The sequence below is a fragment of the Mobula hypostoma genome, chromosome 22, assembly GCF_963921235.1.
Source record: "Mobula hypostoma chromosome 22, sMobHyp1.1, whole genome shotgun sequence".
In the NCBI taxonomy this organism is placed as follows: domain Eukaryota; kingdom Metazoa; phylum Chordata; class Chondrichthyes; order Myliobatiformes; family Myliobatidae; genus Mobula; species Mobula hypostoma.
This window is the reverse complement of record NC_086118.1, coordinates 39,809,181-39,832,462: the sequence shown is the minus strand read 5'-3', so window position 1 is coordinate 39,832,462 and position 23,282 is coordinate 39,809,181. Positions and strand designations below refer to the sequence as shown.

Genomic DNA, 23,282 nt, shown 5'->3' with positions numbered 1-23,282 from the left:
GCCATTACAGAGACTTGGATGGCTCAGGGACAGGAATGATTACTTAAAGTGCCAAGTTTTAGATGTTTCAGAAAGGACAGGGAGGGTGGCAAAAGAGGTGGGGGCGTGGGACTGTTGATCAGAGATAGCAAAAAAGGTGGACGCCATAGAGGGATTGTCTACGAAGTCTCTGTGGGTGGAGGTTAGGAACAGGAAGGGGTCAATACTGGTTTTTTTTTATAGGTCGCCCAATAGTAACACGGATATCGAGGAGCAGCTAGGGAAACAGATCCTGGAAAGGTGTAATAATAACAGAGTTGTCGTGATGGGAGATTTTAATTTCCCAAATATCGATTGGCATCTTCTTAGAGCAAGGGATTTAGAAAGGGTGGAATTTCTTAGGTGTATTCAGGAAGGTTTCTTGACACAATATGTAGATAAGCCTACAAGAGGAGAGGCTGTACTTGATTTGGTATTGGGAAATGAACCTGGTCAGGTGTCAGATCTCTCAGTGGGAGAGCATTTTGGAGATAACAATCATAATTCTATCTCCTTTACAATAGCATTGGAGAGAGATAGGAACAGACAAGTTAGAAAAGTGTTTAATTGGAGTAAGGGGAATTATGAGTCTCTCAGGCAGGAAATTGGAAGCTTAAATTGGAAACAGATGTTCTCAGGGACAAGTACGGAAGAAATGTGGCAAATGTTCAGGGGATATTTGTGTGGAGTTCTGCATAGGTACGTTCCAATGAGACAGGAAAGTTATGGTAGGGAAACGTGGTGTACAAAGGCTGTAATAAATCTAGTCAAGAAGAAAAGAAAAACTTACAAAAGGTTCAGAGAGCTGGGTAAAGTTAGATAGATAGATAAGCATCTGTTAGTCTCGTGAGACCATGGATTTGCGCCTTGGAAGGTTTCTAGGGCGCAGGCCTGGGCAAGGTTGTATGGAAGACCGACAGTTGCCCATGCTGCAAGTCTCCCCTGTCCACACCACCGATGTTGTCCAAGGGAAGGGCACTAGGGCCGATACAGCTTGGCACCGGTGTCGTCACAGAGCAGTGTGTGGTTAAGTGCCTTGCTCAAAGACACAACACATTCCCTCAGCTGAGGCTCAAACTAGTGACCTTCAGATCACTAGACAAACACCTTAACCACTGTTAGAGGTCCAGAAGATTATAAGGCTAATAGGAAGGAGCTTAAAAAGGAAATTAGGAGAGACAGAAAGGACCATGAGAAGGCCTTGGCAGACAGGGTTTAGGAAAACCCCAAGGCATTCTACAAGTATGTGAAGAGCAAGAGGATAAGACGTGAAAGAATAGGACCTATCAAGTGTGACAGTGGGAAAGTATGTATGGAACTGGAGGAAATAGCAGAGGTACTTAATGAATACCTTACTTCAGTATTTACTACGGAAAAGGATCTTGGTGATTGTAGTGATGACTTGCAGCAGACTGAAAAGCTTGGGCATGTAGATGTTAAGAAAGAGAATGTGCTGGAGCTTTTGGAAAGCATCAAGTTGGATAAATTGCTGGGACCGGATGAGATGTACCCCAGGCTACTGTGGGAGGCGAGGGAGGAGATTGCTGAGCCTTTGGCGATGATCCTTGCATCATCAATGGGGACAGGAGAGGTTCCAGAGGATTGGAGGGTTGTGGATGTTGTTCCTTTATTCAAGAAAGGGAGTAGGGATAGCCCAGGAAATTATAGACCTCAGTGGTTGGTAAGTTGATGGAGAAGATCCTGAGAGGCAGGATTTATGAATATTTGGAGAGGTATAATATGATTAGGAATAGTCAGCATGGCTTTGTCAAGGGCAGGTTGTGCCTTATGAGCCTGATTGAATTTTTTGAGGATGTGACTAAACACATTGATGAAGGAAGAACAGTAGATGTAGTGTATATGGATTTCAGCAAGGCATTTGATAAGGTACCCCTTGCCAGGCTTATTGAGAAAGTAAGGAGTCATGGGATCCAAGAGGACATTGTTTTGTGGATCCAGAACTGGCTTGCCCACAGAAGGCAAAGAGTGGTTGTAGATGGGTCATATTCTGCAGAGAGGTCAGTCACCAGTGGAGTGCCTCAGGGATCTGTTCTGGGACCCTTACTCTTCGTGATTTTTATAAATGACCTGGATGAGGAAGTGGAGGGATGGGCTAGTAAGTTTGCTGATGACACAGAGGTTGGAGGTGTTGTAGATAGTGTGGAGGGCTGTCGGAGGTTACTGCTGGACATTGATAGGATGCAAAATTAGGCTGAGAAGTGGCAGATAGAGTTCAACCCAGATAAGTGTGAGGTCGTTCATTTTGGTTGGTCAAATATGATGACAGCATATAGTATTAATGGTAATATTCTTGGCAGTGTGAAGGATCAGAGGGATCTTGGGGTCTGAGTCCATCGGATGCTCGAAGCAGCTGCGCAGTTTGACTCCGTGGTTAAGAAGACAAATAGTGTATTGGCCTTCATCAATCGTGGAATTGAATTTAGGAGCCGAGAAGTAATGTTGCAGCTATATAGGACCCTGGTCAGACCCCACTTGGAGTACTGTGCTCAGTTCTGGTCGCCTCACTACAGGAAGGATGTGGAAGCCATAGAAAGGGTGCAGAGGAGATTTACAAAGATGTTGCCTGGAATGGGGAGCCTGCCTTATCGGAATAGGTTGAGTGAATTCAGTCTTTTCTCCTTGGAGCGATGGAGGATGAGAGGTGACTTGATAGAGGTGTATAAGATGATGAGAGGCATTGATCGCGTGGATAGTCAGAGGCTTTTTCCTAGGGCTGAAATCTTTGCCACAAGAGGGCACAGGTTTAAGGTGCTGTGGAGTAGGTACAGAGGAGATGTCAGGGGTAAGTTTTTTACTCAGAGAGTGGTGAATGCGAGAAATGGGCTGCCCGCAATGGTGGTGGAGGTAGATATGACAGGGTCTTTTAAGAGACTTTTGGATAGGTACATGGAGCTTAGAAAACTAGAGGGCTATATGTAAGCCTAATAATTTCTAAACTAGGGACATGTTCAGCACAACATTGTGGGCTGAAGGGCCTGTATTGTGCTGTAGGTTTTCTATGTTTCTAATAAAATATGATCTTGTTTTCCAACTTCAGTGAGTACATGAACAGAAGTGTATGTAGGATGAAGCAGTCACTGCATCCGAGAATCAAGCTATAAAAGCTCAAAGAAAACTAATCTCAGTTGTATTTATTAATTTGGAAAAGTTTGGAACCAAAGGCAGAAAAAGAGATGGTGGCAGGATTTTGAATACGTCTGTCTTCTTATGGTTTTTCCATTGGTGTGGCAGTTATGTTGGAAGAACCTATAAGATAAGAGCTATTTATCTCTTTGACGGTTCTGGGTTTGTGCAAAATTGAGAATAAGGAATTTGGCTCAAAAATGGAAGCTAAATTTTCATACTAGAATTTTAATAATGAAGGAAATATGGATACTTCCAAAGAGAAAATGAAATACTCAGCAAATCAACTGATAAAGTCAATGTAGAAAGGAAAGTGCCATAGTTTATTCTTATTTTAATGTATTTCCAAATTTGCTGACAATACAGAGCTATGTATCTATGTGCAAAGGAAGCAGAGAGGCTTTAGGGAGATATAGGCAAGTTATGTGAAATTCATTCAACCATTCAGTTCAATTCACTTTATTTTCCTTAAGGAACTTTGTTTGTGCAATGGTAAGGACAACATCACAGAACTTTAGATGCACAACACCATACTACGAGTCTTTCAAAGGACTTCGTTACTAGCAACATTAGAGCTACAGGAAGGTAGTCATTATTGCAGGTGGGATTGCTCTTCTTGGGAGTTGAGCATATGATGGCAGTTTTCCAAATGGTTGATATGGAATGTTCAAACAGAGAGCGCTTGAGCGTAGAAGGGTAAGGACATAGCAAGTGAAATATAATGTAGAAAATTGTGAGGTCATCCACTTTGATAGAAAAAGAATAGAAACATGAATCCATTATAAGTGTTGAGAATTTGAAAAATGAAGTTGTTCAGAAGAACCTCGGTGCCCTTGTACATGAACTATTGGGAAGTTCATGTACAGGAAGGCATATGCTGTGCTGGCAGCAATTGCAGGAAGATTTCAGTGTAAATGAGATGCCTTGTTCCAGTTACTTCGAGGATTGTTTTACAGATTTGGTCTCCTTACCTGTGGAAGAATATATGCATGATAAAGAGAATGCAGTGACGATTAACCAGATTCTTCCAGTGGACGATTTGTCATGTGATGACAAGAATGTGATATGATCTCATGAAGTGCAGGAGCTTATCACAGGATTTGACAGTAAATGGCAGGAATGAACTTTTTCTTGGCTGGGATAATGAGAACCAGGATTGACAGGACAAAGATGAGAAAAATCTTATTAAACTAGGGACTTGGGATTCTTTAATATTCTGTACCAGAGCGGGGAGATGGAAACAAAAGTGATAGAGGATGGAACAGTTGATGTAAAAGTAGATGTAGCATGTAGAGAGACTGTGAGGGAGGATAAGTGGTGGACAGGGCATAATAACAGTTAGTTGGATGGGTTGAAAAGTGTTTTACAATGAAAACTATCACGAGCAACGATGAAGAATTTAAAGTGAGGATCAGTACATAGAACCATGATGTGGTGGTCATTACAGAGACTTGGCTGTCACAAAAGTAGCAAAGGCTGATAGATGTGCAGGGATTTAGATATTTTAAAAAAGACAGGGAGGTAAGTGGGGAAGTGGCATAGCGAATTGGGTAGTACCACCGGGAGGTTATTATGAAAGAATTGTCTGCTGAGTCAATGTGAGTGGAAGTCAGAAACAAGAAGGAGTAATCATTATATTTGGAGTATTCTAGGCTTCACCGCCCCCCACCCCAGTAGCCAACAGAGGCACTGAGGAACCGATCAGGAGGCAACTTACGGAGAGGTGCAAAAAATAACATGATTATTGTCATGAGTGACCTCAACTTCCCCAATATTGATTGGCACTTCCTTCGTGCAAAAGGTTTAGATGGGACAGAATTTGTCCAGTAAGAGTTCCTGACACAACATGCAAATAGTCCGACTGGAGGAGAGGCCATACTTGATCTGGTAGAAGGCAATGAACCTGGTAAGGTGACAGACCTCTCAATGGGTGAGCATTTCGAGACAGTGACAACAACTTCCTGACCATTACTGTATCTTTGGACAGGGATAAAAGCAGGCTGTATGCGATAGTATTTAATTTGAGGAGGGTGAATTATGATGCTATTAAGCAGAAAATTGTGAGCATGAATTGGGAACAGGTGCATTTATGGAAATGCACAACGGAAATGAGGAGGTTGTTTTGGGAGCACTTGCATGAGGTCATGGATACATTTGTCACTTTGAGATGAGGAAAGGGTGGCTGGGAGAAGGAAGCATGCTTGAGATTTAAGAAGCAAGGATCAGGCAGAACTCTTGAGAGTAATAAGGTTGCCAGTAAAGAGCTTAAGAATAGATTTGGGAGAGCTAGAATGTGGCATGAGAAGGCCTTGGTGAGAAAGATTAAGGAGAACACTAAGGCTTTCTACATGTACGTGAAGACAGAAGAACGACTAGAATGATGGTAGGACTGATCAGGGATAAAAAAAGAAACATGCCTGGAGTTGGAGGAGGTTGGGGAGGTCCTTAATGAATGCTTTGCCTTAGATTTCACCAGTGAGGAGAACTTTGGCAAATGTGAGCTCAGCGTAGAACAGGCTGATATGCTGGAAGATACTGAAGTTAAGAAAGAGAATGTGCTGGAATATTTGACAAACATTAGGATAGGTCAGTCCCCAGGGCCGGATTGGATATACCCCAGGTTACTACGGGAAGCAAGGGAAGAGATTGTTGTGCTTTTGGTGATGATCTTTGTGCCCTCACTGGCTGTAGGAGTAACAGCAGAATACTGGAGAGTGACAGATACTACACCTTTTTTCACAAAAGGTAATAGAGATAACCCTGAGAATTACAGACCAATGGGTCTTATGTCAGTGGTGGTGAGACCATTAGGGAAGATTCTTAGAGACAGGATTTATAAGCTTTTGGAGAAATATAGTCTGAATAGAGATAATCAGCATGGCTTTCTAAGAGGCAGGCCATGCCTCATGAGCCTGATTAAACTCATTAAGAAAATGACAAAGCAAGTGGATGAAGTGAGAACACAGGATGTGGTGTGTATGAATTTCAGTAAGATGTTTGATAAGGTTTCCATGGTAAACTCAATTTGAAAGTCAGGAGACTTGGGATCCAGGGAAATTTGGCTGTGTGCATGCATTATTAGCTTGCGTACAGAAGGCAGAGGGGTGTAGTAGATGGAATGTATTCAGCCTGTTGGTCGGTTTTCCAATGGTGTTTTTTTTTCTGGGATCCCTGCTCTTTGTAATTTTTATAAATCACTTGGACGAGGAAGTGGAAGGGTGGGTTAATAAGTTTGCAGCTAACATGAAGATTGGTGGTGTTGTGGATAGTGTAGAAAGTTGTCATAGGTCATAATAGGACATTGATAGGATGAAGAGCTGGGTTGTGAAGTGGCAGATGGAGTTCAATATAGAAAAATGAAGTGATTCACTTTGGACGATTGAACAGGGTTATTGGCAGGGTTCTTAACAGTATGGAGTAATGGAGGAATCTTGGAGTCTACATCCATAGATTAGATTCATTAAAGTTGCTGCACAAATTGCTAAGGTGGTTAAGAAGGTATGTGGAATGTTGGCCTTCATTAGTCAGGGGAATGAGTTCAAGAGCTGTCATGTAATGTTGAAGCTCTATAAAATTCTGGTTAGACCACACTTGGAGTATTGTATTCAGTTCTGGTTGCCTCTGGAAATGATGATGAAGCTTTAGAGAGGAGATTTCCCAGGATGCTGCCTAGATTAAGGAACGTATGTTATAAGGATAGGTTGAGTAAGCTAGGGCTTTTCTCTTTGGAGTGAAGGAGGATGAAATGTGACTTGATAGAAAGCATAGATTGAGTGGACAGTCATAGACTTTTCCAGGGTGAAAATGGCTAATAGGAGAGAGCATAAGATATAGGAGTATGATTAGGCCATTCTGACCACTGAGTCTGCTCCACCATTCCATTATGGCAGATTTATTACCACCCTCAACCTCATTTTCCTGCCCTGACTAATCAAGAACCTATCAACCTCCACTTAATATATCCCATGACTTAGCTTCCACAGCCATCAGTGGTGATCTTCTATTCTGAGGCTGTGCCCTCTTGTCCTAGACTCCCCCAACATAGGAAGCATCCTCTCCCCATCCACTCTATCTAGGCTTTCAACATTCGATAGGTTTCAATGAGATTTCCCCCACCCCCCCATTCTTCTAATCTCCAGAGAGTATAAACCCAGAGCCATCAAATGCTCCTCATGCATTATCTTTTAACCTTTTTGTTCCCAGAATCATTCTCATGAACATCCTCCAGACCCTCTCCACTGCCAGCACTTCTTTTTATAGATAAGGGGCCCAAAACTGCTCACAATACTTCAGGTGCAGTCTAATCAATGACTTATAAAGCCTCAGCATTGCATCATTGCTTCTATACTCTAGTCCTCTCACAATGAATGCCAACATTGCATTTGCCTTCCTTACCACTGAATCAACTTGCAAGTTAACCTTTAGGGAATCCTGGACAAGGACTCCAAGACCCTATGCACCTTTGATTTGTGAATGTTATGTCTGTTTAGAAAATAATCTATGCCTTTATTTCTTCTACCAAAATGCATGATGAAATATTTTCCTACAGTATATTCCATCTGCCACTTCTTTGCCCATTCTCCCAAATTGTCTATCCTTTTACTGTCTCGCTACTTCCTCAACACTACCTGCCTTCCACCTTTTTCGCATAATCTGCAAACTTGACCACAAAACCATCAATTCTGTCATCCAAATCACTGACATCATTGAAAAGAAATGGTCCCAACACAGACCTCTGCAGAACACCACTAGTCACCAGCAGCCAACCAGAAAAGGCCATTTTTATTCCCACTCTTTGTCTCCTGCCAATGCTAGTATCTTTCCTGTTAAACCATGGACTCTTAATCTTGTTAAGCAGCCTCTTGTGTGGCTCCTTGTCAAAGGCCTCCTGAAAATCTAAGTATACAACTTTCACTGAGTTTGCTTTGTCTAGCCTGCTTGTTATTTCCTCAAAGAATTCCAATAGATTTGTCAGGGAGGATTTCCACTTAAGAAAACCAGTGGAAATCCTCCCTGACAAATCTATTGGAATTCTTTTGGACCAGTGGAAATGGTCCAGAAGAGTTGTATGAAAACTATTATTACCATTTTTCTTAACAACTAATTTCATTACTTAGCCTAATAGGTTAGATTTACCACAGTACATAATTATCTATTTAAATGTTTATTTTCCTTTTATATCATCTCAATGTGTACTTAAGAATGTATAAATAATTGTAGTTTTATACATATAAAAAATGGAAAAGGTTATGTGTGTGAAAAAAGTACATGATAATTGTGAATTCCTTATCCAAATAAAAATAAAATTAAAAAAAAAAGAAAACCATGCTGACTTTTGCGGACTTTATCTTGTGCTCTGAGTATCCCAAAACCTCAGCCTTAAAAATTGACTTCAACATCTTCCTAAACACTGAATTCAGACTAACTGCCCTATAATTTCCTTTCTTCTGACTCTTCTTTTCTTGAAGGGTGGAGTGACATTTACAATTTTCCAATCCTCTGGAACCATTCCAGAATCTAGTGATTCTTGAAAAATCATTACTAATGCCTCCACAATCTTTTCAGCCACCTCTTTCAGAACCCTGCAGTGCAGTCCATCTGGTCCAGGTGACTTATCTACCTTAAGACTTTTCATCTTCCCAAGTACCTTCTCCTTCTCCTTAGTAATAGCAACTGCACTCACTTCTGCCCGACACTCTCGAATTTCCGACATACACCTCGTGTTTTCCACAGTGAAGACTGACACAAAATACCAAAACTTGTCCACCATTTCTTTGACCCCATTACCACCTCTTCAGCATCATATTCCAGTGATCCAATATTCACTCCCTCATATCTTTTACTCTTCTTTTTAATCTGAAAATTCTTTTGGTATTCTCTTTTATATTATTGGCTAGCTTGCCAACAATATATTTCGTATTTTCTCTCCTTATGGCTTTTTTAGTTGTCTTCAGCCGTTTTCCAGATATTTCTCAATCCTCTAACTTCCCACTAATTTTTGCTTAATTATATGCCCTCTCTTTTGCTTTAATGCTGTCTTTGATTTCCTTGACTGCTGTGGTTGCATCATCCTCCCTTTAGAGTACTTCTTCGTCTTTGGGATATATCTATCTTGCGCCTTCTGAATTGCTCCCAGAAATGCCAGCCATTGCTGTACTGCAGTCATCCCTGCTAGTGTCCCCTTCCAATCAACTTTGGACAGCTCCTTTCTCATGCATCTGTAGTTCCCTTTGCTCCTCTGTAATACTGATAATACTAATACACCTGACTTTAACCTCTCCCTCTCAAACTGCAGATTAAGCGCTATTGTATTATGATCACTGTCTCCTAAGAGTTCCTTTACCTTCAACTCTCTAATCAAATCTGATTCATTACACAACACCCAATTCAGAACTGCCTTTCCCCTCATGGGCTCAACTAATAGCTATCTCGCAGGTACTCTACAAATTCCATCTCTTGGGATCCAGCACCAACCTGATTTTTCCCAAGCTACCTGCATGTTAAAATCCCTCATGACTATCGTAACATTACCCTTTTTACATGCCTTTTATATTTCCCATTCTAATTTGTACCCCACATCCTGGCTATTGTTCTGTATGTAACTCCCAACAGGGTGTTTTTAGCCTTGCAATTTCTTAACTCTATCCACAGGGATTCTACATCTTCTGATCTTATGTCACCTCTTTCCAATGATTTTATTTTTATTTTTTTATCAACAGAGCTACCCAATCTCTCTGTCTACCTGCTAGTCTATTTGATATAGTGTGTATCCTTGGATATTAAGCTCCCAACTATGATCTTCTTTCAGCCATGACTCAGTGATGCCCACTTTTCACCTGCCAATCTCTAACTGTGTTACAAGATCATCTGCCTTATTGTGTGTACTCTATGCATTCAGATACAACACCTTCAGTCCTTTGTTCATCACCCTTTTTGATTTTACTCCAATGTTCTATTTTGACTCATCCCACTGACTGCAGTTTTGCTCTATCATCTGCCTGCCCTTCCTCAGGGTCTCACTACACACTGCATCCACTTGTATACCAACTGCCCTATCTTTAGCTATATCACTCTGGTTCCCATTTTCCTGCCAAGTTAGCTTAAACCCTTCCCCACAGCTCTAGCAAACCTACTTACAAAGGATATTGGTCCACGTTGGGTTCGGGTGTAACCCATCCTTTTTGTACACTCCCCAGATGAGATCCCAATGGTCCCTAAATCTGAAACCATTTATCAGCCTCGCATTCATTTGCCAAATCATCCTATTCTTGCCCCCACTGGTGCATGGCACAGGCAGCAATCCAGAGATTGCTACCCTGGATGTCCTGGTTTTCAGCTTTCTACCTAACTCCCTTTGTTCTCTTTACTTGACCTCCTCTCTTTTCCTATCTGTGTTGTTCCTTGCTCCTTTTCACACTTTGTGGTGCATTGGGTGGCATTTTGCTGTTTCCATAGCATTTGACTTTTTTTTCACAAGGTTGACTTGCTAGCTCGATGCCCAACCCAGCATGGATGGCAAGGAGCCAGCTGGATTTGAACTTGGGACCATTCGCCTCGAAGTCTGGTGCTGATGCCACTACACCTTCAGCCAACTTAACTACATTGCTGGTACAACATATACCACAACTTCCAGCTGCTCACTCTCCCTCTTTAGAATGCTGTGGACCCAGTCCGAGACATCCCTGGCCCTGGCGCTAGGGAGGCAACATACCATTGGAGGGTCTCTGTCACATCCACAGAATCTCCTATCTGCTCCTCTAACTATGGAATCCCCTATCACTACTGCTCTCCTCTTCTCTTCTCCTGCCTATCCGTTTGAGCCATATATCCAAAATTAGTGCCAGAGACCTGACCTCTGTCCTCTGCTAGATCATCTTCCCCAACGGTATCCAAAGCAGTATACCTGTTATTGAAGGGAATGGCCACAGGGGTATTCTGCACTGGCTGCCTATCCCCTTTGCTCTCTTCTGACAGTCACACAGTTACCTGTGTCCTGCATCTTGGGTGTAACTATCTCCCTATATCTCCTGTCGATCAACCCCCTCAGCCTTCAGCCAGTTCAATCTCCAATTCATTCGCGGAGTCTGAAAAAAAGGTGATTGGAGTAAAGTATAGGTGGGATGTTGGAGGTAGTTTTTTTTTCCGCACAGATTCGTTAATGCATGGAATGCACTGCCGGGGTGGTGGTGGAAGCAGATACATTAAGGACATTTAAGAGACTCTTGGAGAGGCATGTGGATCAAAGAAAAGTGGAGGGCTTTGGAGGAGGGAAGGGTTAGATTGATCTTAGAGCAGATTAAAAGTACAACATCACAGGATGAAGGACCTGTACTTTGCCATACTGTTACAGTACATGACACGAATACTCAGTTTCTGTATATCTAAGAAATAATTTGGTAGAGTTTTAGATGGTAAGTCAATCTACAGACATGTATTGTTCACTTGTCATCTGATTGGAGGAGCAAACAAGATAGTCTGAATGACTAACTCCTACTTCTCTTTCTTGTGTATAATGAAGCTAACCTATTTATAATTTTTTTAATGGATACAGCATTGATCCATGTAGGATGTAGAATTGAATGCAGCATGTAGAATTGAATGCATTTTTGTAAAAGGTGTATTACAGTTTACTGCAAACAAATATAGATACTTCTATGAAATTCTTGAAATTCTGTGTCAACATTTAAAAGTAAACCTTTCGTAAATATTAAACATTTAACACTACTGAAGTTTGATTTGTTTGACAGATTAGATAGCTGCAGTTAGGTCATATTCTGTACAAAGCAAGGAAAAATCTTTCAATATTCTCAGCTGTGTGGCACACTCAATTTAGTCATTGTATTGTGCAGTAACTCCTTTTATTTAAAAAATATGCATGAATATATTTCGTCAAATGATATTTCTCTCTTTAATAGATAATTCACTAGCTGGAAAAAAGGTGTCAACCCTGTCGACTCATTAATTTTAATTTGTAATAAATAGGTTACTGGAAATATTAGAAGACAGCAAGTTAGAAATCTGTTGTATATGTGAAATGTATAATGCTTTAAATTGGAAAAACAGTGTTCCAATCCCATATATTAAAACAATTCTTGTTTGTATGCATACAACAGAGGATACCTTTTAATGCTAACGTTTTGCAAGTTGTTACTGTGTTAAACATTCTTAATTCCAAGGTTAGAATATAATACTTAAATCAAAATTTGCTTATTTCTACATATTCTTCCTGTCTTTAATAGCTTATTTCCCAAATTCCTATCCAACCATGAGTTTGAATAATCATTTAATTTGCTTAGAATTTAGGTTTGAAATACTTTGTTGCAACTTTGAACTATTCAGATTTTTTTTCCTGAATGTTAACAATTGTTTCAACCCATTAAATCAATCCATTGTGAAGACAGAGTACATAGCCATGGTTAATGGAAAATAGTAAATATACGGTGGAGCTTGCTCCTCTAAGGGTAGACTTGAAAGCAAATGTTGATATGTAATTATGCAATCTTATTGTAGTATCCCAACTGCAAACGGATGTTGAAAATATTGCACTGCGACATTTCTATATGACCAGCTTACAACAGGATATGTGTTCAGACGTCATGGTGATGAAGCGTGCTACAGAAAAGTTGGAGGCTGAAAAATTACAGGCAACAAAGTTGAAACAGAAGCAGGTACAGCAGATCACAAATCTTTCATGGTAGTTATCTCTAATGTTGGATCCCTTCAACCCTTAATTGCGAGTGTGTGCACGCCCAGAAAATGTGAAGGAATGCACCCATATTACTTGGCTCATGAAGCATCTCCTGCGTTTCAGAGCTTACACATTTCATTTGGCCTGAGCAATTCCTAATGGGGTAAGCAGGTGGGTAGTTTGTGAGATGATGCACCCTTTCCACAGGACTTCTCCGTGTCCTCGCAGAGGATTCCAGGTTCTCAACACCATTAATATTTCTCCCCTATTTTGCGCAGTAATGGTCCAGAGATTTCCAAGAGCCAGTTGGGATGTTACTTTTCTTTGAGGGGTTGAATGTCTCCTTGAATCACTTTAGACCATGGAATAGAGTGTTTGACAGTTGATGTGTAATCGTGGCCTATCCAATGTAGCTGACCAAGTGTAATAGGGGCCCAATCCTGGGGGTGATGACCTGGGAGAGGTCATTGATATTGATTTTCTAATCTTTCTCATAAATTTGGAGGATTTTTCAGATACAGCATTTGTGATATCTTTCTAGTGCTTTGAGTATCTGCTGTAAATAGTCTAGGTCTTAAAAGCATATAGGAGGGCAGGAGTTACTTCTGCCCATTGGGTCATACATTTCTGCAGGTTTATAGTTTTTATCTTCAGATACCCTTTTCCTTAATTGAAAAAAATTGCTGGTGAATTAAAAGCCATCATATTTTCAACTGGCCAACAAGAAGAAAATGTCACTTTATTTTTACGGGAATGGCAGGCATAGGAGTTTTAACCTTGGCTGCATGAAATTAGTGGTGCCACACTTGCTCCTGATTCACCACCCAACACCCTTCTTCCCACTACACCATATGGAAAGAGTATCCTGATTTATTCCTTATCCAGATGTTGAAATAAACATTATCTGGTCGATTCTATTTATGGCATCTTATACTGTTGGGCTCCAAATGGGTCTCTCAAAAAGTAAAAGTTATAATACAAATGTAGTGTGTTATAAAACTGCCTTGTGAAAATACTAACAATACTCGTGCTTTAGGACATGTTTGTAGACCGTTTGGTATCTCAAATGGATGCATTGCGAGAACAAATTGCAATGTATGAAGCCCAGTATAAAGCACAAGCAGAAGAAACAAAAGCAGCAAGGAATACAGTAGCAGAGGTGAGAGAATAATTCTTAGTGCACCTGCAACCATCTTCAATTTGCATCAGATTTACTTTGTTTGAAGTCACTGTTGTATTTTTTAAAAAAACTTGGCACTTTTGACATTGGTGTAGTCAAAAAGAGTAATCTTAATATCCTGTATTTTTTAATTTTTTTTGTTGAATTTCACTTATAAATTTCCCAGTTTCTTTTCTAAATATCATTCATTTCACTAAATTTTTTCATTTTTAAATTAGATTAAATTATGAGAAAACTCAGTCCTCTTTTATTGTCATTTAGAAATGCATACATGCATTAGGAAATGATACAATCTTTCTCCGGAGTGATATCACAGAAAACAGGACAGACCAAAGACTAACACTGACTAAAGCACATAATTATAACATATAGTTACAGCAGTGCAAAGCGGTACCATAATTTGATAAAGAACAGACCATAGGCACAGTAAAAAAAAAAGTTCTCGAAGTCCCGAGTCGATCTGAGTCCCTAATAGCAGGCGGCAAAAGGGAGAAATTCCCTGCCATAAACCTTCAGGCACCGTCAACTTGCCGATACCTTGGAAGCAGCCGACCCTGAGTCCATCCATCCGAAAACTCCGAGCTTCTGAGTAGCCTCTCCAATACAGCCTCCCGAGCACCATCCTCTGCCGAGCGCCTTCGAACTCTCCCCGGCCGCTGAAACACACAAAGCTGAGGATTTCGAGGCCTTCAGCTCCAGAGATTCTGGTTACCACACAGTAGCAGCGGTAGCAAAGCAGTCATTTCAGAAGTTTTCCAGATGTTCCGCTGTGCTCTCACGTCTGTCTCCATCAAATCAGGATTGTGCACGGTCCCCTACTTGACAAATAACAGATATTCATCGCCGAAGTGTCCGCGTGCACTGTCGTCGCGCCGCCATCTTCTCCCCCCTCCCGGGGAAATTAGATTAACAAAAATCCAATGATAGATGTGATCGTGTGAGGCTCCGGCTAGGAGCAGTCTCCTGGTTGAATGAGAGAGTGAGAAGGACAGTACACCAGTCTCTTTTGCCTTGGCAATAAGGTTATACTGTTGGTTAAAGAGGAGGTTGAGAAAGTGTTCACACCATTAAAATATATTTTACAATCTACTGAAAGGGGTTAGTCCATAGCCCTTTTATAATATGTAATTAGGATAATACAGGATGTGATGAAGGAGGCGTACGGCATACTTCCCTTCATAGGTCAGGATGTGGGATAGAGGAGTTGGGATGCTTTGTATTTTTTTTATTTTAACGATACAGCACAGACCAGGTCATTCCGGCCCAATGAGCTTGTGCTGCCTTGCAACCCACCCTAGCCTAATGACAGAAAAATTTACAATGGCCAACTAACCTGATAACAGTATGTCTTTGTGTTGTGGGAGGAAACTGGAGCACCCAAAGGAAGTGCACGCGCACGCGGGAAGAATGCTCAAACTTTCTTACAGAAGATGCTGGAATTGAACACAAAACTCTGACACCCCGAGCTGTAATAGCGTCACACTGACTGCTACGCTACCATATGTTACGCTGCCGCTTTGCAGAACACTGTTTGGGCTGAACCTTGGATATTGTGTGCACTCTGGTCACCACGCTGGAGGAAGGATATGAATGTGTTGGGGGGAAATATGCAGAGGAGGTTCATCAGAGTGTTGCTTGGATTAGAGGATTTTAGTTATGGGTGGAGTTTGGATAGACTGGGCTTCTTTTCCCTGGAGCAAAGGAGGCTGAAGATGTATGTAAGAGGCAGAGATAAGGTAGACAGTCAGAATCTTTTCTCCATGGTAGAGCTATCAAAAATAAGCATGCAAAGTAGGAGGAATGAAGTTTAAAGGGAACCTGAGGGTTAAGTTCTTTTACACAGTGAGATTGATATCTGGAATGTGCTGCCAGAGGAGGTGTTGGAATGAGATATAATCATGTTTATGAGACATTAAGATGACACTAAAGTCAGCGTCACATTGGAGAATAAATTCTTAATATGGACAAATGGTATTAGTGCACATGGGCAAAAATGTTGGCATGGATTATGCTATATATTCATCTTAGTCATTTAACTTTTTCTTTGTTTCGTTCACTTAAATATCAAACAGCTTTTTGTTTGAAATATTTTTAAAATAACAAAAGTACTGTGAATCCATCTTTTTTTCAAGTTTTAAGTTACCTGTGTTCAGTCTCTGTTATGAAGAATAGAGTAGGAAGAAATGAACCATTTTTTTCCTCAGAAGGCTGAGACTATTGGCATGCTGTAGGAATTGATACTGGGAACCTAGCTATTCACAAAATGTAGGTATTATTTCAATGAAGTGATTTCAGAGGGACATCAGGAACTTTTGTGTACCGAAGGCAATATATCCAAGTTTGTTGAAGGTGCACAGCTAAGTGGCTGTGAGCTGGTTGCTGAGGCCCCAGGGAGATATAGCCAGGTCTTATGAGTTGACAAGGACATGGTAAAAGCAATATAATATAGAACTATGTGAGGTCATCCAGTCTGATAGCAAAAAAATAGAATGATCAAATACTTTCTAAAAAGGTGATAGTTTGAAAGTTTTGATGTGTTGGGAACCCATGTGTCCTTGAATGTGAATCACTGAAATCTAACAGAATTTAAAAATAGCAATGAAGAAATTAAGTGTTATGCTGGCCATACTTGCAGCTGATATCTTGTTCCAATTGCAAAGGACCCTAGTGAAACCATAAATGAATATGTATGATTTTCCTACCTTTGGGAGGTCTGGCCTTCCTAGCTTTAGAACAGGGGTTCCCAACCTTTTTTATGCCATGGACCAATACCAGTAAGTGAAAGGTTCATGGACCCTAGGTTGGGAATCCCTGCTTTAGAAGGATATACATGTAAATGAGGGGGTGCAGCAATGGTTCCTAAGATGATTCCTGTGATTGGGTTCAAATGATCTTTTGAGGAGAGGTTAAGCAGCTAACAAGTTTGAAAGAATGAGGGGTAATAATGTTGAAATATACACAATTCTTATTGGATATTGGAGGATAGATACAGGCATTATGTTTCCCTTGACCTATTGTGTGTTCAACCAGAGGCAATAATCTCAAAACAGAGTAAACCATTCAAGACAAGAATGAGAAGAAATTTCATAACCCAGAGGCTTGTGAATCTCTGGAATTATTCACCTAAGAGGGCTGTGGAGCCGTGATCATAGAGTGTGTTCAGGAAATTAATTGATTAAATTCTTAGATATTAAGAGAATCGTGGGATTATGGGGTTTGCAGGAAATGGTGCCGTGCTAGCCACGGTCTTATTGAATGACAAAACAGACACTCAAGACCAAATCATCTCCTGTTGCATCCATTTCTTATATTTTAACTGCCCTGTAAATTTTAATGTTGGGAATTCTTACATAATTTCATCAAAGATCGAGTCTTGTTTTACTTTTCCTGATATTTAATTACAGCAATTTCTTCTTCTTGAATTTGTCAAATAAATTCCTAGGCCAGCATGGAAATTGTGGCAATTAACCTTGAGAAGAAGCAATTATTAGAGCAATGGAAGAGTAGTCTAATTGGAATGCAGAAACGTGATGAGGTCTATGCTGCAATGCAGGAAGCTGTCAGGTAGGGGTTGAAATCCAGTTGATTTGTGATAACAGTTCAGAAAATTTCATTAGTTTGAATGACATATTTATGTATTTTGTTTTGAGATATTGCGCTTAGCCCGTATAAGACTTCAAATATTTTTCAGCTCCTGACTTGGGTACAGTGAATTCCGGTTAATTGGTCTATCGGTTAATCAGGGCAGCTGTTTATTTGGGACAATTCTTCAAGAGCAAAAACAAATTGAGAAAATAGCTGGGCTTCCCTTCGTTTACTTGAGATTCTATACAACTTATTTGGAACAGGGGACTGTTGCTGAATAGTTTCAAACTAGTGTCAGTCGTATATACTTATGTGACTGTTAATTACTACACCATGCTTGGAGCGATCAGCTTTTAAATAGCATCAGTTCCGTATGTTTGTGTTCAAAAAGCAGTTATTTTTGTCAATGAAAGTTAATGAAAAATTTAGAGTTGTCTTACCACAATTAAGACAATTAAAACAGTTTGATTGCTGCACTTTTAAGCGTTCAGGCTTGGAGATACCACAAACGGTCTGGAGTGAAAATGAAATGATTTCACCACTTCAGCAAGTTAAGAACTACAAAGAATTTGAAGGTATTGACATTCATCTTGGATGTTACAATGAGAATAAAATCTTGGAGGATGCAATTGTCGAAAACATTTATGAAGACAGTCCATTATATGCACTATGTTTCCACACTAATTTTATTTAGTTAGAGTCCATCAAAAGAACACAGCAGTTTGTTGGTTGTCTGACGTATCTGTTGATGACAGTAAAACCTGTGTGGAAGAATTTTTAAAGTGGAAAAGCTGTTACACTGGGACAGTTCCACTCTCTCGATCTCAGAAGTTTGGGTCCAGTGGTACGAGTAATCATTCCAAACTGGGGTCTTCTGCTGATTCCACATGCTATGACAGGCATGCCCCTGTTTCACCGGGCTGTGAGGCCTGCCGACTACCCTCACCTGGTTTAGCTCACCTGTTGAAGCAGTGTACCGGGGTGTGGCCACTGTCGCATGCAAACAGCTACTTGAAGCCACAGCTAAAAGCTGAGTGTCAGGTGGGGACCAAAGGTGAGTTAACTACCTGAGAATGGACATGACAAGCCCCTTCACCAGAGGTGCTACCCCTCCCTGGATACCCCATACGTGGCAGCATACACTGGATGAATTCCTCTATAGATAACTATTAGGAACTAAAACACATTTTGATAGTACTGTAGTAATATTGATAGTGTTCTAGTTTGTTCTGTACTTCATTCAAATACATGATTTATTACTCAGGTCAATGGTAGTTCGTCTTTTTTATACCTTTTTAACTATTTCTATGAAACTTCAGCTAATCGGGCCAAAATGTAAAGGTCCCAATGTGAACCAGTTAACCAGAATCCAGTGCATCTGATTGAAGAAAATGTTATTTATTATTGTTATCATAGTTGTTTGCAGACATAATACATCAAGTGCATGGCTTTTTACTAAATTTCAGACACAAAACTGCAATTACTTCTGTCTCTAGCCACAAGTATACTTGAGCTAGAAAAACAGATCAAAGATCTATACTAACTAGTAGACACAGAATACCATGCAATTGCTAGAAGCTTAGCAAAAAGATATTAATAGACCCATATATGTTAAATGTGCTCACTTCCTATCTATTCCTATTTCTGTTGTGGAACTTGTAGATTTTTTAAAAAACACTCACAATACTATACTATACATGCATATTGCATCATTGATAGTCAAGCTTTTTTAGTGCATTTGCAGTCATTAACCTGTTAGCTCTCTAAATCTTTAAAGATAATTTTATAGCTTGGTTTTCTTTGTGCTATATTTTATGATTTTTTTTTCTAATGGTTTTAGTATCTTTATTCAGACAGGCAAAGCAACAGGTAGAAACCTTGAAGACAGAAATACAGGCCTACAAAAAATTTATCATGAAGGAAGAAGAGCGGAATGAGTCTCTCACCATGACTCTGAACAGGTTGATGAATGACATTAACATGACCCAGAAACAGATTACACAGAATCTGGCAAAACAGGAAGGATTAAAGCAAGAATATAGCACCTACACTCGGACACTGCAGGAGACAGAACGCTTGCTCAACAAAGCTGCATTGGTAAGAGCATTGTCATCATGAATACTACTAATTGTTTAACATTAACAAGTTACCTCTGTATATTTTCTGGATTCTAATTATCAAATCTTAACTGGTATTTGGTTCCAGGAAAGTCAGTTGAAAGTACAAAGCTAGTACAACCTTTGGTTACAAGTTAATTTCTCACCTGTTAATGGCTAATATTTTTAGTTATATTTTTTGCTATTTATATGTCCTTTTGAATCTGAGGCATTCAGCCAAAGTAACATTAAAATTATTGATCCATTTCTCATGAACGGATCGCTATTCCTTGTCCCCAAACCACGCTTTCACTGAGATTGGAATCAGTGAGACCAGAGTGATATCTGAGACAGTCAAATGAGGTATAAAATGTTTATCAGCTTGAAGTGGAATAATGAATCTAATTTTTCACAAGTGCTTTGAATATCAAAAGTTCAAAGGTTCATTTATTATCAAAGTATACAACTCTGAAATTCTTCTTGTCCAGATAGCCACAAAACCAAGAAACAAAAGAAAAGAATGGCAGCATGATCATCTACCCCCAAATACCTCACTTCCCACACAAAAAAACAAACAAAAATAAAATAGCCACATCGACCCCTAAATTCCCTTACCCAGCACATAAAAAATACACGAAAGATCAGATGAAAAACACAGAATATAAAAAACTATAAGAGTGAGAAAAGTCTGTAATCCAAGTCCATATCCAAAAAACAAAAAACCTGGATATCATTCTCAGGCAGGCCTTTCCCTCTCCATAGCAGAGCAATCTCCCCCAGCAATCAAAAGGCAGTCTCCCCTCTCCATAGCAGAGCAATCCCACCAGTGATTAAAAAAAAGGCAGGCAGCTAGTTCTCAGCTTCTGCATTTGCCTCAATGTTTCAATCTCCCTCATCGCTTTAATCGGTGAACAATGGAAGCTTTGATGGGTGAAATGGAGTCGAACATCGGCTCGTGCCCTGTCCCTCAGACTTCTCACCGTGAGGTTCCTGCATGCTGCCTTTGCCTCCTGGAATCCTCTTGTAAACACGCAGATGATCTCCTAATGGCAAATCATAGGCTTCAACAGTTCCAGAATCACATTCAAGATGCAAAACAAATATAGAAGACATAAAAGTGAAATATATGGTTTAATGATCTATTCAGAAGATGTCGACCGAAGGAGAGTTGTATGCAGGTGCCATCTTGACGAGACTATAGATTTAAAACTAAAAATGGTAAAAATTAATTGAATGAATTATGCTTCAAATGAAAATGAAGAAAGGACCTTTAAACCTTCGCTTTATCTTGGCACAACTATTCTTTTGAATTTTCAAAATACCAGATTTAAAGATTATCTCATATTTCATACTTAGGACAAGAACATACACCAAAATGAGGTCAAAGCGTTGCTACAACAAACAGAAAAGGAATATGCAACAAAGGTGGAACTGGAAGACAAGATTATGGCAAAATTACAGAGTAAATTAACCATGAATCAGGCACACAATTACCTGAAAAGCCTGGCGAACAAACTTCAAATCCGAAAACGGCAACTGGTAGGTATATTGATTGTTTATAAGTATTTACAATGTTACCCTGTAAAACATTTCCAATTGGTAAAACAAAGAAAAGAGGAAAACTAATTATTTCCTCATAAGGCTTCATATACAAGAAAATAGCTCATGCCATTAGAGGTAATGTATTAGTCTGACTAAGAGGATTGGCCAACCAATAAAAAAAAGTGTCAGGAATAATGGGACACTTCCACTTTGGCAATCTGAAATGTGGGGTGCCACAGAGATCTGTATTAGGACCTTAACTTTTACAATCTATACTTATGATTTTTCAGCTGCTATAAACACATTTGCTGAGAAAAAAAGGTTGGAAAGCAAATTCTGATATGTAGCTGTGTATAGGTTAGGGAAGTGAGCAAACCTTTGGCAAAGATGTGGATCTATGAAGTTATCCACTTTTGAAGGAAAATACAATGTCAGGATATTGTTTGAGGGAGAGCACAGTGATCTACCTATTCTGCATAGTTTTGATGTCATATAGTGATGGATTAGTTAATGTCTCGATTACTTCACTTTTGACATGACTTCAGCTACAAATAAGTAGACATATATCTCAGACCACATTGGAACCCATTTATCAGATGTACAGTTCAGGAGCAGGAATTTTGTAATCCATGTTTTATTTAACTTCACAAGAATGTGAAAAATTTGATATTATTCTTGGATGTTGCATCTATATCTTGATCTTTAACTCAGTGAAATTGTTATGAAGTGCAGCCAGTTATATCATAAAAATCCTTTTAAATTTGTATATTTGTATATTTCACTTGTTATTTTAGGTATCCATGTGGTCACTGTGTCATTCCTATGTTGCTCTTGGATAAAAGCTTGAAAGTTTATAGAACATGGAACATAGAATAGTACAGCACAGTACAGGCCCTTCGGCCCACAATGTTGTGCCGACCCTCAAACCCTGCCTCCCATATAAGCCCCCACCTTAGATTCCTCCATATACCTGTCTAGTAGTCTCTTAAACTTCACTAGTGTATCTGCCTCCACCACTGACTCAGGCAGTGCATTCCACGCACCAACCACTCACTGAGTGAAAAACCTTCCTCTCATATCCCCCGTGAACTTCCCACCCCTTACCTTAAAGCCATGTCCTCTTGTATTGAGCAGTGGTGCCCTGGGGAAGAGGCGCTGGCTATCCACTCTATCTATTCCTCTTATTATCTTGTACACCTCTGTCATGTCTCCTCTCATCCTCCTTCTCTCCAAAGAGTAAAGCCCTAGCTCCCTTAATCTCTGATCATAATGCATACTTTCTAAACCAGGCAGCATCCTGGTAAATCTCCTCTGTACCCTTTCCAATGCTTCCACATCCTTCCTATAGTGAGATGACCAGAACTGGACACAATACTCCAAGTGTGGCCTAACCAGAGTTTTATAGAGCTGCATCATTACATCGCGACTCTTAAACTCTATCCCACGACTTATGAAAGCTAACACCCCATAAGCTTTCTTAACTACCCTATCCACCTGTGAGGCAACTTTCAGGGATCTGTGGACATGTACCCCTAGATCCCTCTGCTCCTCCACACTACCAAGTATCCTGCCATTTACTTTGTACTCTGCCTTGGAGTTTGTCCTTCCAAAGTGTACCACCTCACACTTCTCCAGGTTGAACTCCATCTGCCACTTCTCAGCCCACTTCTGCATCCTATCAATGTCTCTCTGCAATATTTCACAATCCTCTACACTATCTACAACACCACCAACCTTTGTGTCGTCTGCAAACTTGCCAACCCACCCTTCTACCCCCACATCCAGGTCGTTAATAAAAATCACAAAAAGCAGAGGTCCCAGAACAGATCCTTGTGGGACACCACTAGTCACAATCCTCCAATCTGAATGTACTCCCTTCACCACCACCCTCTGCCTTCTGCAGGCAAGCCAATTCTGAATCCACTTGGCCAAACTTCCCTGGATCCCATGCCTTCTGACTTTCTGAATAAGCCTACCGTGTGGAAGCTTGTCAAATGCCTTGCTAAAATCCATATAGGTCACATCCACT

The 23,282-nt window shown here is 40.2% G+C and overlaps 1 protein-coding gene across 1 annotated transcript in view; it reads left to right on the top strand.

Annotated features, from left to right (window-relative positions):
• The window catches only part of ccdc40 (coiled-coil domain 40 molecular ruler complex subunit), an 85,643-nt gene that overhangs the window by 35,973 nt on the left and 26,388 nt on the right, over positions 1-23,282 (top strand). Inside the window, exons 8-12 of the mRNA XM_063030801.1 lie at positions 12,673-12,830; positions 13,887-14,009; positions 17,473-17,594; positions 19,469-19,712; positions 21,068-21,250. Of these exons, the coding sequence (XP_062886871.1) occupies positions 12,673-12,830; positions 13,887-14,009; positions 17,473-17,594; positions 19,469-19,712; positions 21,068-21,250 (830 nt within the window). The remainder of the gene's footprint in view (positions 1-12,672; positions 12,831-13,886; positions 14,010-17,472; positions 17,595-19,468; positions 19,713-21,067; positions 21,251-23,282) is intronic.